Source organism: Nannospalax galili, unplaced genomic scaffold (genome assembly GCF_000622305.1).
Source record: "Nannospalax galili isolate Female #2095 unplaced genomic scaffold, S.galili_v1.0 scaffold957, whole genome shotgun sequence".
Lineage (NCBI taxonomy): Eukaryota > Metazoa > Chordata > Mammalia > Rodentia > Spalacidae > Nannospalax > Nannospalax galili.
In genome coordinates this window covers 142,453-159,400 of record NW_008340047.1, presented here as the reverse complement: position 1 = coordinate 159,400, position 16,948 = coordinate 142,453, and the positions used below count along the sequence as shown (strand labels likewise).

The 16,948-nt window shown below is 41.9% G+C and overlaps 1 protein-coding gene across 1 annotated transcript in view; it reads right to left on the bottom strand.

The window, feature by feature from the left end:
- Positions 1–16,286, bottom strand: part of Csnk2a2 (casein kinase 2 alpha 2) — a gene marked incomplete at its 5' end in the record, with an annotated part of 44,857 nt that extends 28,571 nt beyond the window's left edge. The window contains 2 exon segments of the mRNA XM_008834862.1: positions 3,284–3,385; positions 16,175–16,286. Of these exon segments, the coding sequence (XP_008833084.1) occupies positions 3,284–3,385; positions 16,175–16,286 (214 nt within the window).
- Between the last annotated feature and the right edge of the window lie 662 nt (positions 16,287–16,948).

The following is a 16,948-nucleotide window of genomic DNA, read 5'->3' as shown; positions in this document are numbered from 1 at the left end:
CAAAGTATTGCTGTTCTTGTAGAGAACACAGGTTCAGTTCCCAGCACCTACATGGTGGCTCACAACTGTCTGCAACTTCAGTTCCAGGGGATCCAATGCCCTCTTCTGGCCTCCTTGGGCAATATATGACACAGGTGCACTTACACACATACAGGCAAAACACTCAAGACACATAAATAGGAGGGGACGGGGTACAGATGAAAACAGTTGACAACAAGGTGACCACTCAAGTTCAGTGATGCCACAGAGGGTTCTGTATGAACTGTGAACAGGTGAAACTTTTCATAATAAAGTTTTAAAAAGGAAGATATTCTGACTAACCCACCAGTGGCCTTGAGCAATCTGTTAGTGGTTATATGAAGATTTACAAGCAGCAGTATTCCAAATTGCCAGCTATAAAAGAAGTGTTACATTTTCATCTTTAAGCAAGCAAAATGCACCCAACAAATTTTTCATAGTTCCCAAGTTATCTACCACAGTCTTTTCAGGGCCCCCAAAGGAAACAGTCATCTACACTGGGTGGTACACATCTGTAATCCCAGGAATGGGAGGCTGAGGCAGGAGGACCAGAGTTTGAAGTCAGCTTGGGCTATGTAATGAGGAGCTATCACAAACAATTTAAACAAAAAAAAAAACCCTCACACCGTGTGTGTATATGTGTGTGTATACACACGTGTATACAATTCTCTGTGGAACTATCAAGAAACTACCTTGTGAAATTATTGTCTCAATAGACTTAAAATATATCTCATTAGACATATTCCCCTCCCCCACCAAAAATACTCAGACCTCTTAAAAAGCACCATAGCTGGGGAGATGGCCCTGTGGGTAAGTGCACCTACTGTGAAAGCAAGAGGAGCTTTAAAATGGCGGGGGGGGGGAAGACACAGGTGGATCCCAGCAGCTCATTCACTGGGGAGTCAGCCTACTAAAAAAGGCAAACTTCAGGTTTAGTGAGAGACCTTGTCTCAGGTAATAAGGAGAGCAACAGAAGACAACACACGTATTCCTCTGGACTCTACATGCATGCATACTCACACACACTACACAAAATACATTAAAATATTTTATTATTTAATTTTGTGTGTAAGTGTAATGTCCACCATGTATATAAGTGCACCTGTGTCATGCAGTACCCAAGGAGATAAGGTATCGGATTTCACTGGAACTGGAGTTACAGATGGTTGTTAGGTGCCATGTGGGTACTAGGAATCAAACCTAAGTCCTCTGCAAGAACAGCCAGTGCTCTTAACCGCTGAGCCATCTCTCCAGCCCCACAAAGTATTTTTTTAGTTAAAAAAAAAAACCCTGCTAACTGGCAGACATAATCTTTCCAAACGCTAAAAGTTATACAAATAAAAAAATTGTAAATCTTTACTAGCCAGGCGTGGTTATGCAAGTCTTTAATCCCAGCATTTAGCATTTAGGAGGCAGAGACAGGTGGAGTTCAAGGAGATTGAGGCTAGCATAATCTACATAGTGAGTTCCAGGCCAGCTGTGGCTACGGGGAAACCCTATCTCAAAAAAAAAAAAAAAAAAGAAAAGAAAAATATCTTTACTGCTGGGAACTTTTGCTCAAGGATAAGATAAGATACAAGTTCTTAGGGAGTGGGCTACAGCACATACACAGAGCTCTTTACCTGGGCAATGTGGAGCCCTGGCAGCACCAAGAACAAATGGTTCCTGAGCAGCCCCAAATTCTTATCAGTTTCATCAGGAATCTGAGCTTCCTTCAGATTCTGAAGATGATTCAAACTCAGGAGCCAAGGGCTGCCTTTTCACTTTCGCTTACTTCAATTAAAAATTATTTTGATTATTTATTTCACGTGTGTTAAGTGTTTTGCCTATACATCCAAGTGCACCCGTGTCATGCAATGCTCGTGGAGGCCAGAAAAGGGTGTCGGATCCCCTGGAACTGGAGTTACAGACAGCTGTTACCTACCATATGTGTGCTGAGTACCAAACCCAGATCCTCTACAAGAGCAGCCAGGGCTCTTCATGGCTGAGCCATCTCTCCAGCTCCATCTACTTCATTTATTAAACTCACATATTATATAGATACACAAAGTCCTAGTCCAGGTTGGTTTTGAACTCCCTATGTAGCTGAAGATGATCTTGAACTTCTAATCCTCCTGTTCCCACTTCGTGGGTATTGGGATTGCAAGCATGTATCAATCTTGCCTAGTTTATGCAGTTCTGGGGATCAAACTCAGGGCCCACTCATGCTAGGTAGGCACTCTACCAACTGAGCTTATACACTCCCCCATCCCAGCCCCCCACCTCAGAAATCCTTCTGGATTGCTATGTGGATTGAATTGTGTGATGCAAAATAATACAGAGTTTAGTTCCTGGCCTGTGGCAGGCAATCAGGCTAGCCATTATGGCATGAGGATGCCCTCAACAGAGAGACAGAAGCAATGGCCTACTTCTTAAATAAATCTCAATAAAACTCTCACAGAGAACAGTGAAATGTGAGAACTGAAATGCAACAGGAAGTGGCACCAAAGTGGGTGCTGTAAGGATTAAAGCCAAGCCAATCAAAACTACTTTAGGTTGTTTTTCCCTAGGAAAGGAAACAAAAGTCAACAATACTTCCAGGACTCAAAATTAAGCATATTATTTTATTATTATTTTAAAAATTACTTATTATTGCATGTATTTACATGCGTGTGTGTTTTGTGTTGGCCAACATGCCACAGTGCACATGTGGAGGTCACAGGACAACTTTGTGGAATTGATTCTCTCCTTCCAGCTTTATGTGGTTTCTAAGGATTAAACTCAGGTTGCCAGGCCTGTGTGGCAAAGCCCCTTTACCTACTGAGCTATCCTGCTACCCCAAACTAAACATTTTAATAATAAAAAAAAATTTAGTTAAAAAAAAAAAAAAAAAAAAGATAAACAGCAAGGCTTCTACCTCAAAGGGCTGGGGATCTGAGACCTGTTCAGCTCTCTTTGCCAGCGTCCACATGGAGATACACAGGATTTCCTTGCGTGAATCCAGACTTTCAAATATTAGGCTTATTAGTGTGAGGTAAAATAATGAAAACTGGCAATAGAAGCTTTCAAAAATGGGACAGAAGTAGGGCTGAAGGGAGGGATAGAGCAAATATGTGTGGGTTAAATCATCTCTGGGTCACCACAATTTCTGTCTGGTTTTCAAAACCATTCAGTGGTAAACCAATGCCATCAATGCACTATGGAGCAAGCAACATGGAAGGCCCTGGGTGTTAAACAACACCCTACCCCAGTCCACTAGCACACTCCCTAGCCACCAGGCACCTACCACAGGGTCCTTTACAGTGTCGATCAGCTTAATGATATTTGTTCCACCACGAAGGTTCTCCAGAATCTTAACCTCTCGTTTTATCTTCTTTTTCTTCACTGGCTTAAATACACAAGAGTAATCAGAAGTGAGACTCCTTTTGAAGTTAGTATCATAAATACAACTTTAAAGAATATGAAGGCAACAACATACATCCTTCTCTATCATGTGCACTGTGTTGTGTTAAAGACCATGCTTAAATCAGAAGAGGAGAAGTGGTCTAAAATGGACCCTACGCACAAGAATCTTGTAAGTTAAACAATTTACAGTTTATTGCTTATATGATAAGATCTAGAACTAGTTACATGTAGGGTAGTAAAAATTTGAACATCCACGTTATTTTTTAAAAATAAAATGATGCTTACTAGATTAATGCCAAATGTGTTATAGCTCTGAACAGCTGTACATCATGGACAAATGGAAAAACTGAAGCAAAATGGCCTGACGTCTGCTCTAGCAATGAGTTACATGTAATTTTGTCTTCCAGGGCAAAAACCAGTTCACCAACATCAAATTACAAACTTGCTTCCCAGCTGTTGGCTCCATTTCCTGTTGCCACTCCCATTTCCTTAATATCTAGAATTAAATCAGCTGAGAGCCAGTAATGTTTCCCAGCAGATCCCATTCCTAGAGAGTGAGCTGTGGGATCAGCAAAGGAGAAAACTGATCTCATCCAACAATGAAGGCAAACTTCTGCTCTCTTCTAAGCCACCAATCTGCAGGATGGAAAACTGAAAGTCTTCTTAGAAACACTCCCATTACACGTATCATTTCCTGTCGAAATAGGCTACAAATTCAAAGAAAAAATGCAGTTCTGAAGTGTGTTATAATCAAGTATGTTTATAAGTCACTCAGAACAGCAACTGGTACACAATACCTATCAGCCCTATTTCCTTCATGTTTTCACTTAGTAGGAAGTCAGATTTACACAAGAGTAGCAGAGTCCACAGCAAAGGAGCTATCTGCCCAAGCTAACAGCAGCACAAGTGAGATTTGGTGATATGACTGCCCAGCACCCTCTTCGCTTCTATACTTTTGTTCCCAAATTGGGCAAGAGACAGAGTAAGGAGAAGTTCTAGTCTATTGCTAAAACACTGTTATAAGAGTACAGGCAAAGAGGCCACTGGGCTTGCTATGAAGTGATAAAACAGGTTCTAAAAAGCCTGTGGGGGTCTCAGCAGGTAAGAGTGCTTGCCACCAAACCTGACAACCTGAGTTTAATCCTTGGAACCTGCATGGTCGAAGAAGAGACCCATTCCCACACTTTGTTCTCTGATTTCCCCACACAGTGCACTGTCCCCACAATAAACCACATGAATGTAAAAGAAAAATTTTATGCTCAGAGATAATAATGTAAATAAACAAATATAGTCTCTTGGTCACTGAGATACACATCTCAACAAGAACAAGGCAGGCTGGGGGAATTGCTCAATTCGTTAAGAGATGTGCAAGCATGTGGATCCAAGTTCAGATCCCTAGCACCTATATCAAAGGCCAGGCCTAGCCACACCCATGCCTGTTAACACCAGACCTTAGTGGGTGGAGATGGGAGGATGCTTGGGGCTTGTTATCCAGTCAGTCTAGCAGCCTAGGTTCAATGAGAGACTTTTTGAAACAGGGTCTCCCTGTAGCCCCAGCTGGCCTGGAACTCACTATGTAGATCAGGTTGGCCTCAATCTCACAAAGATCTGTCTGCCTCCTGAGTGCTATGATTAAAGGTGTATGCCACCATGCCTAGTGAGAGACCTTATCTTAAGGGACTGAAGTGGAGAGTAATAGAAAAAGACAGCTGACGTAGTCCTCTGGCCTCCAGGAGATGCACATACCACACACACAAGACAGGAAGGGAAAGATGGAGGAAACAGCACTGGCACCATCAAGCATGGTAATGCTTTACTGGGGAGTGCATGCAGCTGTGTGCTTATAAGTCAGCTGCCATAACATCCTCTCTACTCTGCCAGGGTTCCTAGCAAAGGAGAATCGGTCGCAGGGCCTCTTCCTCATCTCTTCTAGGAACCTTACTTCCTTTAGTCTCTTTTTTGTAATTAGGAAGCTTAGTGCTTGGGAAAAAAAAATCAAGCACTATACAATCTGACTTAAAAATAGGCAGGGAAGGAGTCTGGTGAAATAGCTCAGCAGTTAAGAGCACAGAGGACCTGGGTTCAGTTCTTAGCACCCACATGGCGGCTAACAACCATCTGTAACTCCAGTTCCAAGGGATGACACCCTCTTCTGACCTCTGAAAGCACTGCACAACACGGGTCACTTACATATATGCAAGTAATACACGCATACCTATAAAATAAAAATAATAAAATATTTTAAAAAACCCAAAACACCCAGGGAAGGGCATATACATAATAATGAGCCTACAAGCCTCAAAAAAGCCAACATCATGAAACCTATGGAGCGACTGTTCCATATTTAAAAAGATATGACAACTTAATATAATGCATGAGCCAAGATTTCCTTTTATAATGAAGAACACTATAAAGAAAACTGGCAAATGTGAATAAAGGCTGTAGACTAGTTGATAGCACTGAATTAATGTTGATTCTGATTTCTGAACATTGACACTATAGAACTATATGAGAAATTGCCATTTTAAAGGAAATAACTAAGGCATTTAGAAATGACTGCAACTCCTCATATGTGTGGCTTGCGTGTGGATATATGTGATACATATACAAGAGAAAAACTAGGAGAGAGGGATAAAGCAAATGCTAACATTTGAAGAATCTGGGGGAATGATGTATGAAGGATCTTGCAACTCCCCTGTGATTCCGCAATTATGCCAAGAAAAGAGAAAAGCTTTCTTCTATGTATAAAGTCAGCTAATGCCACCAGTGTGCCAGTGCCTTTCAGTGTAAGAAAACTCTGGAGCTGTCCTGCACTCCTCCAGAGCATAGACCTGTGAGAGTGCTTCAGAGGGAAAAGGCTTACAGCCAGAGCCCCGTACAGCTAAGAAAGCCCTGTTCCTGACAGCACCCCAACCCTCACCAGGAAAGCCAGTAAACAAGCTGCTTTTATGTCACTGCCACTTTCTGGAGCCTTGTATTGCTCTCCTGCTCCTCAGCAACAGGCCAAGCAGGGGTGAGGCTCCTGGACAATCCAGGGACTGAGGTGCCTTTCAGCATGTCTAAACAGAATTCACAGAGCAAATGAAGCATGTTCTGATGTTCAACAACAACCCAGACCAGAGACTGGGAACAACTGGGGAATTCTAAAGTGCCACAGCAGAGCCCCGCAGTAGCCAGTGTTCTCAGAAGCTGACAGAAACCAAGATGCTCTCAAAAAGGAAAAGTGACCCAAGCCCAGGGAGTGCATCCTAAGGCACCAGAAACCAGGCTGCAAGCAGCTCTGTCAGCTTCAATGTACTGCTCTGAGCCTGGAGAAGACTCCAGATGCTCACCATCAAAGAGCCTGGAGAGTGAAAAAGATCACTTTAATTCTACAAATGAAACTGGTGAAGAAAAGAACATTCGCAATGGAGGATTACTACATTGAAAAAAAAAAAAGGATGAGCTTTATAGAAATAAGCCTACTTTGACTCTCCTCTGCAGAGCTGGCTTTCACTTACCACCAATTACACAAAATGCAGACATTACCTCCAGCATGCTATGAAGTCTCACCCAAGATCTGTGTATTTATTATTTTATTATTTTTTATTTTATGTGTATGAGTGTATTGCCTGCATGTATGTAAGTGCATCCATGTCGTGCAACGCCCTTGGAGGTCACTGGAAACAGATTCATAGGAGGCTGTTAGCTGCCATGTGGGTGCTGGGAATCAAACCCAGGTCCTCTGCAAGAAGCCAGTACTTTTAACTGCTAAGCTTCTCTCTAGACCAGGCTTATATATTTAATTCATCTGGTTCCAGATTCAAACTGAACTTGTTTAGCTCTTTGCCAAACAAATACCACCCCAAAAGTTTTACTCAAAGTCTAATAAAGTAGCAAAAAGGCTAAACTTGCTGTCCTGCCTCAGTTGCCAGAGCGTTGGTGTTACAGGCAATATGCTACCTCTTAGAGTAAGAAAATAGTTAAAGGGAAGAAAAATCATTTAAAAAATGTTTTGACTATAAGAATGTATTTAACACTGGGCTGGAGAGATGGCTCAGCGGTTAAGAACACTGGATGTTCTTGCAGAAGACCCAGGTTCAAATCCCAGCACCCACACGGCAGCTGACAACTTTCTGTAACTCCAGTTTCAGGGGATCCAATGGCCTCTTCTGTCCTCCATGGGCATTGCATGACATGGGTGCACTTACCTACATGCAGGCAATACATGCATACACATAAAATAAAAATAAAAATAATAAATAAAATATTTTTTTAAAAAAAGAATATTTAACATTTAAAAATTTCAATGCATGAGCTCAGAAAATGAAAGGGAAAAATATCTGTTTAGAAGTCTTCTACCTCCATGATGGTAAGCTCTAGTTATCTGGGAGACCTTTGTTCAAAGCAACCCAAGAGTAAAGATCTTTCTCCTCCTTCCCTACTTACCAACATCTAAAAATTTAAAACAAAACATAAATTTAGTGACAGGCCACATAGAAAAAAAAAGCTGACAAAATCAACAATCTATCCTCTTTACCCAGAGCTCTTTCCCTCTCTCTGGGATTAAAGGTGTGCCCCGAACTTCCAAATTTGGGGTTACTTTTATTCTATCAAATCAATGACTGCCCCCATTAAGAGACTAATTTCATCACTTGCAATGAAGAATCAAAGTCAGCAACGGTTGCCAGGAATGGTGATGGAGGAGAGAAAAAGGCTTAGCCTGGCTGACATTTATTATTTTACTCTCCTACATCTTTGAAACTCACTGCATTTTACCTAAATATAAATATTATCTGAACAATGTTATTCACTTTTCTTCTATCACTATCAATTCCTTGAGGGGAATTATTCTCAGGGCTAAAGAAAAAAAATTTTTGTTTTCAGTCTTTTTGAGACAAGGTCTCCCTGTAGTCCCAGCTGTCCTGGAACTCACTATGTAGACCAGGTTGGCCTCGAACTCAGAGAGATCTGCCTGCCTCTGCCTCCCAAGTGCTGGGATTAAAGGCGTGTGCCACTACATCCAGCTAAGAAAAAAGTTTTAATGTAAAAGGCAAGGTATAAAATTAAAATGACAAGATTCTATCTCATACCCATCAGGCTAGCTTATTTAAAAGAAAAAGAAAAGAAGCTACTGTGGTGGTACAAACCTCTAATCCTAGCACTCAGGAGGTGGAGAGGCAGGAGAATCATAAGTTCAAGATCAGCTGGTGAGAATCTGCCTCAGAAATAAAATGGAGGGCTCAGCAATTAAGAACACTGGCTGCTCTTACAGAAGACCCAGGTTCAAATCCCAGCATCCACATAGCAGCTAGCAACTGTTTGGAACACTAGTTCCAGGGGACCTGATGCCCTCTTCTGTCCTCTGTGGGCATCTCATAACACGGGTGCACTTGCATACATGCAGGCATTACACTCATACACATAAAATAAAACAAAAAAGGAATAGAAAGGCTGGGCATGGGGGTGCACGCCTTCAATCCCAGTATGACAGCAGAGGAAAGGTGGACAAATGCCGATCTCTGTGAGATCCAGGCCAGCCTACATAGCAAGTTCCAGGCCAGCTGGGTTACAGGGAAATGCTGTCTCAAACAAAACAAAACAAAAAAAGGGGCTGAAGAGATGGCTTGGCAGTTCAGAGTACTCCCTGCTCTTGCAGAAGACCTGAGTTCTATTCCTAGCACCTATGTCAGTGGCTCACAGTCACCTGTAACTCCAGCTCCTGCCTGGGGGATCTGACACCTTTGAGGGTATCTGCACTCATGTACACATACACAGACAGATGCATACAAATAATTTTTAAAAATAATAAAAATTTTAAAAAAGCACGCAACAAAAGAAATACAACACAGAAAACTAAAACCACACAAGTGTTGATGAGGACACAGAGAAACAAGAACCCTCACACACTGTTCTAGCAATGTAAAGTGGGACAGTCACCATGCAGTTTCTCAAAAAAATAAAAACAGCCAAGCATGGTGGCACAGGCCTGCAATTCTAGCACTCAGGAGACCGAGGCAGGAGAAATCATGAGATTGAGTCAGCTGGGCAATGTATGGAGACGCCATCTATAAATAGATCAATTACCAGATGAACCACCAATTGACCGCTAAACATATACCCAAGAGCAAGGAAGGGTGTCAAAGAAGTCTTTATATATTCAAGTTCAAAGCAGCTCTATTCATGACACTAACATGTGGGTGATCTATGTCTACTGATGGATGAATGAACAGGCAAAATGTGCAATACATACACAACAGAGCATTACTTATCCTTAAAAAGAAATTCTTTCCTTTTTTTTAAAGTTTTTGAAATAGGGTCTCACTCTGTAACCCAAATTTCCCTGAAACTCAAGGCAATCTTTTTGTCTCAGGGCCCAAAGTGCAGGGATTACAGGCCCCAGGAAAAAGGAAATTGTGGCATATGCATGGGTGAATTTATAGGCATCCTGTTAAGTCAGGTAAGCCAGATATAAGACAAATGCTTTGTGATTTCACTTCTATGAGATACTGGGACTAGTCAAAACCATGAATGGTGCAGGAACTGGGGAGAGGGAGGATTGGGGAGCTATTATTTAATGGGTTTGGTTTCAGTTTTACAAGATGAAAAGAGCTATGTAGTTGGATGGTGGTAATGGTTCCACAGAATTATGAATTTAATAATATGTATTTAATGCCATGGAACTAAATGCTTAAAAATAGTGATAACAGGTAAGAGTTCTATGTATTATACACAATAAAGAGGAGGAAAAGGCAAAGCACAGAGCCAGAGCCTTTTAATCTTACCAAGTGAATGTTACTACCACCTTTTGGACTATTGGTTCTGCTTCCAAAATTGTTCACTTAGGTCCAACTGTATCAGTGTTATTACAACTATCTTGTACTGCTCTCTCAATGCTAGGCTTACTAAGCATATTTAATCCTCTGAAGTGAATTCCTGCAATTTTATCCAGGACACAGAGAATTTAAATAACCGTTCAATGTCATAGAGCTAAGTATTGGACTTGACATTTGAATTCTAGCAGCTGCTTCCTAGGCACACTCTGGAAAGAAAGGCACTAGGGATTATGAAAATACTATCAGCTACCTACCCATCTATCTGTATTTCATATGATCCTATTTCACAGATGAGAAAACAGTCAAAAGTTATGAATGAAGACTCTAGAAGAACTAGAACTCAAGCCTTCTGCCCTCTTTAAGCACACCTTACAGCATACCACTTAGATTATGAAGTGGCAGATCTGGAAATTAGATTCTAAATACCACATGGAAACTTGCTCCCCATATAAGAATAGGTACTCTCTACCAAGATATTCCTTTCACACACAGTTCGTTCTCAAATTAACTCTAATATATTAAAGGGATAAAACCATACATCTCAAATCTGGCAAGTGATTATATGAGACTTGGGAGCATCATATTGATTGAAAGGGTCTAAACACACTGACTCAGTGGGCAAAGGTGCTTACATCAAACCTGAAGACTTGAGCTTAATCCCTGGGACACACGTGGTCATCCTTGAACTTCTACATGTGTACCATGGCACATGTCCCTCACCCACCAATATAAATGTAATAAGGAAAAAAATTAAAACAAAACAAATAAACAAACAAAAAGCCCACAGAAGACTGCCAAGGCTTCAAAGCAAGAGAGTAAAGCAGAGTGCCCCATGTACAGTAAATGTGCTGATGGGGACACACAGAAAGCCCTACCTTAAATCCTCTGGGTCTGTATCTACCCCAACACCCACCTGCAACCACCAAAATCAAGCTCTTCCCTTCAGGAAATTAACTTCAAAAATTACCTGAAGTAATTTCCAATGAACGTTCTTTAATTCTTCCAGTACAATTCAGTATATTAAGAAGTCAAGGGGCTGGAGAGAGAGCTCAGCAGTTAAGCACTGGCTGCTCTTCCAGGACCCAGGCTTGGTTCCCAGCACTCACATGGTAGCTATTAACCTGGTCCAGGGAATGTGATGCCCTCTTGTGGCCTCTGCAGGCACTGTATGCATGATGTGCATTTACAAATATGCAGGCAAAACACTCAGACACAAAAAAATTAATTTAGGGCTGGAGAGATGGCTCAGTGGTTAAGAGCACTGACTGCTCCTGCAAAGGAGCCGGGTTTGATTCCCAGCACCCACATGGTGGCTAACAACCGTATATAACTCCAGTTCCAGAGGACCCAACACTCTCTTCTGACCTCCGAGGGTATTGCATGACATGGGTGCACTTACACACATGCAGGCAATACACTCATACACACAAAAATAAAAATAATAAAAAAGATGAATTAAAAAGAAGTCAAACATCCAACACATGTGCCATGCCCCTCACATCTACCCAGAGTCGAAGATACGCAGAGTCCTGTGCCAGGGCCAGTACTCACTCTGTTACTAAAGCAAATTGTATCCTCTGGGTGCTGCTTCACCTGCAGAAAGGACTGGGTTCTAGTGGAGTCTAAGGGACCACATTCTGTGATTCTGTTTGACACAGGGTAACCATACTCTTCACATGTAACACTATAACATCAACATTACAAATAGCACTGGCCAGTTCACATCAAATTCCTAACATCTATAGTACTTTTAATGTTACTAATACTTTTAATACCGTGTTAACTATACTTATATCACGAGACATTTGCTAAAACTAGAATTCACAAAAAACATAACCACTACTGTGCTGCCGTATGTCTTGGTACATATGCCTTATCAAAGAGTAAGAGGCCCACTCTCAGAGAACAGAAAACACTTCTTCGGCATGAAGACACCACCATTTTGACATAATACAAAGACAGCTGACCAAGCTGTAACTAATCAAGAGTTAATCAATGCTAATCTTCCTCCTGAGAACCTGAATTTTGTTTTTTTAGGAGAGAGGTGCTATGGACTGGACCTAGGACCTCACGCTTGCTAGACAAATGCTCTACTACAACCCTAGCCAACACCACCACATTAAAACCAAAAAACCCTACAAATGTGCTAACATGTTATAAAACAGATTTTAATAGCACCATTGTTTTAACTCAAGAATTAATTTCAAAAGGAGGGGGGAATGGGTAGCCAAGTTTAGGAGAGAGGTGCTATGGACTGGACCTAGGACCTCACGCTTGCTAGACAAATGCTCTACTACAACCCTAGCCAACACCGCCACAGTAAGACCAAAAAACCCTACAAATGTGCTAACATGTTATAAAACAGATTTTAATAGCACCATTGTTTTAACTCAAGAATTAATTTCAAAAGGAGGGGGGAATGGGTAGCCAAGTTGTTTATAATATTAAGTAATTTTATCAGCAGTAACCCTTACATGGGAACTTCTAAGTCACTGTAGCACTAGTTCAAAACAGTTTTTTGGGTTTTTTTTTGGTCTTTTTGAGACAGGGTCTCCCTATAGCCTCAGCTGGCCTGGAATTCACTACGTAGACCAGGCTGGCCTTGAACTCACAGAGATCTGCCTGCCCCTGCCTCCCAAGTGCTGGGGCTACAGGCGTGCGCCATCATGCCTGGCACACTGGTTGTTTTTAAAGAAAGTATTGCTCTTGACAACTACTCAAGAAACAGCATTAAAAAAATATTTTATTTTATTATTTTTATTTTATATGTATGAGTGTATTGCCTGCATGTATGTGAATGCACCCGTATCATGCAATGCCACAGAAGTCAGAAGACTTTGGATTTCCCCGGAACTGGAGTTAAGGATGGTTCATAGCTGCCACGTGGGTGCTGGGAATCAAACCCGGGTCCTCTGCAAGAGCAGTTGGTGCTCTTAACCGCTGAGCCATCTCTCCAGCCCCTCAAGAAATAGCTGTTTAATTTGGAAGCTCTCAAGAGCCCCAGGAAGTGCCGAGACCCATAGTCACAGTACTCTTACTTCTCCATACAGTTTTCTGAAAAGAACTCTGAAGGATCTCAGGAACTGACTGCTCAGAATCAAAAGATGAAATTTTGACACAGAAGTAGTGTTCTGTTCTGTTGTATAACCTTTTTTACCATTTCACCCTTTTCCTAGAAATAATTTCTGATGAAAAAGAAAAAAAGATGGGCCAGGCGTGGTGGTGCGCACCTTTAATCCCAGCACTTGGGAGGCAGAGACAGACAGATCTCTGTGAGTTCAAGTGTGAACCTGGTGTACATAGTGGGTTCCAGGCCAGCTGGTGCAACAGAAAGACCATGTCTTAAAAACATCAAAAAAAAGCCGGGCGTGGTGGCGCACATCTTTAATCCCAGCACTCGGGAGGCAGAGGCAGGCAGATCTCTGTGAGTTCAAGGCCAGCCTGGTCTACATAGCGAGTTCCAGGCCAGCTGGGGCTACAGGGAGACCCTGTCTCAAAAAGACAAAAAAAAATAAAATCAAAAAAATAAAAAAAGAGAAAAAGAAAACACAATCTCTCTACTGATTAGAAAGTTTTAGGATTTGAGCTCAGAATGTCACCTCAGGATAAGCCATAAAACTTTCCCTTACCAGCTTTCAAATTTGTAAAGTCTCAAGAATCTCAATATATTCTGACCAATAAAATATTTAGAAATCTTATATGTAAATGAAATAAAAGTCCTCCATCACTCAGCATCCAGCTATTCTGACAAAAGGGAAAAGACTGATATGAAATGTCGAGTGCAAGAGCCTTGTGTCTCAAGCTCCAAATGAAATACAGTAAGCTTGTCTGGAAAGGCAGCCTTTCCTAGATTCCTCCAAATTCAGCAGCTGGTACTGTTAAGGGCTTAATTTCCCATGAACAAATATCACAATAGGAGGTAGGTATAGTCTTAACTTTAACTTATTTGAATAAAAGAACATAACTTTGGATAAAGACTTTGATCTTTTTGAAAAATAGTACTTTTAATCCATTATATTAACAAAACCACAATAATATCATTAGTGGTTTCTTACTGTATCCTTCCAAAGGAATAAAACCTGCAAAGAAATGCCACAGGGTTTTGAAAAACAACTGGTATAGTTTTCACCAGTTGAAGCATGGTGGTTCAGGCTGCACTGTGAAAAGAAACCATGTCAAAAAGAAACAAACACTCCATTAACTAGAGCATCAACAGGGCCTCCCAAGTCTCATCCCAGAAACCTGGAACTTACTATGTTCAATCCTACAATTCAATGCTAAAACGAGCAGCCAGAGACATGAAGAAAGAGAAGAAGAGTTCTGAAGGGTCAGTTCAACCTAAAGATGTCAGGCACTTTTCTCTGTGCCTAGGACTACTGTTTACAAAAATCATCTGTAGCAGCTTCCATAGTGGGCTCTCTTAAATATACGCCGAGACTCTTTAGAGCAGAGGAAAAACAGTCAGGCAACTAACCCTATGAAGTTTTCCCAAGAATGACTGAGAAGCCATCCGATGTTTCCTAAATGAACACACTGGCACTCACACATACACCTGAGACCTACTGCATTCAAAAAACTCATCACAGGAAACTGCACATATTCTAAGAACATGATTGCACAAAAATTTAGGCATTTCTCTGGAACTGCTTTAGACCTGGCAATCCATTCCTCTGAATGTACAGCAATGGAATGTGGATATTCCCAACTATAGTTTATATGTTACTTAAGATCTGAAGCAGCTTCTATTAAAAGCATTTATGCTCACATACATAAAAGAATTGTATGTTTTCCTCCAGCAACTTCCTTGAAGGAAACATTTCGCTATTTTTGCTTAAAAACAAACAAAAAACCCACATAGCTCTAGATCTTCCAGGCACAACTTCTATTTAGTGGAGCTCCATCTTCAACATGGTTCCTTACATCTCATCCCAGTGTCTTGGACAGCAGAGGCAATATCACCTGTCCCTCTCCACGGCAATGCTGCTCCTTTATCACTAGGCTAGGATGGTAAGGAGCAACAGCACTGGATGACTCATAGAAAGCTAAGTCTGTCACTACATATTAAATGGGGACTATCCATAGAGCTGTCCTAGCACACAAGGATAGCTTTTCCATTCCACTTTCTTATTCCATAGACCTTCCATCAGGCCAGGGGGAAAATTACATACATCTCAAAGTTATTATAACTCTCCAGTGTTTAGTCTGTCACTAAATGACATGTATAAACACTCAATGATCTAACAATATGAGGAACCACTCAGATTCCAAGGATTACTTTGTAGTACACCCTGTATAACAGTATTAAAGCTACAATCACCTGAAGGGAAACTTGGCTAACTCTTCATGCCCATTAAGATCATGTCTTCACGTGAGTGATAACAAAACCCATGACATTATCAACTTGAGAGGGCTACACCAGACATTAGACAGTTCTGTTGCAGTTATTTCAGTGTGTAGAAACCTACTCTTCTATTACTCCAAATTTCGTTTTTACTAGCTGATAAAAAATAAAGGCTTCCCAGCACAAATGGCTCACTACATCCATCCCACCTGAAATGTTTCTGCCAAAGGAAATGTGATTATCCACTGGGGGAGTTTCCCTGCATTCTAGGTTTCAAATTTATCTCTGAAGTGACTCCAGTTTTTGGCACAATGCTCAAGGAGCCTATACTGACAGAATCTCCATTCAAATACTTTTCTCCCTTGGGCATACCTATTAATTCTGTACCAAATAGAGCCCTTTCAAAAGTTTTGTTTGGGGAGCACAGAATTTACTTTAAATATTCCAGATCTACCAAAGGCAGGTTTGAGACCAATCTGCACATTTCCTACAAAGTTCACAGGAAAAGGGGTTAGGAGAAGTGGAGGGCTTCCCTCCAGAACATACATAAACTGAGCACTTTATGTTCTTTTGTCCTGTGGGGGAAAATGTTACATGCCACTCATAGGACACTCACCTTGAGAATTTTTACAACCACCCTCTCATTGTTGGTGATGTTAATGGCCTCAAATACTTCACTATACTTGCCCCGACCAAGTTTTCGAACCAGTTGGTAATCATCTTGATTACTGTGAAAGGCAAGAGACACACATAAATGCCAGGATTTGGGATTAAGCAAGCCTATGTCCACTACACCCGCCCAGCCGCTTCCATTAATCAAGCACTTGGAAGTATCCATACATCATGCCACAACTCATTCCCTAAATGAAAGCTACAACACAAGCTTGGCTCCCTTCACTCCGCAGAGCTTCTAACCTAATTGATCCCTTCTAACCTGGGGAGATGGGGTAGCTAGCGGCCCTCTGGACCAATCTAGCACCCCACCCTGGCGGTACCAGGGTGACCCCACCCCCACCCCCACTCCCGCCTGCGGCCCCACAGCAACTGCCTCCCATTTCACTCGCTTTAGGGAGCCACAGCCTTTTGAGAATCTGCATCTTTTCAAATATGTTCCTCCCACCCAGCCTCATTTCAGAAAACTAAGAAGCCGGGCTAATTAATAGCTCCGGAGGACAGCTGTTGACTTCCCACCCCGAGATAAACCCCAAAGTGCGGGGAGAAGGGTAGCTCCCCGGCTCGCTCAGCCTCTGGTCCCCCGACCCTACACTTTTCCCCAAGGGTGCAACACCGGGGGCGGGCCCGGCCGGCCGGGCTGGGGAGGCCGGCGACACGTGCGACAGGGGCTGGGCCTCCCCGCCAGCCCCGAGGCCGAGCGGCCGGCCGGGTTCGG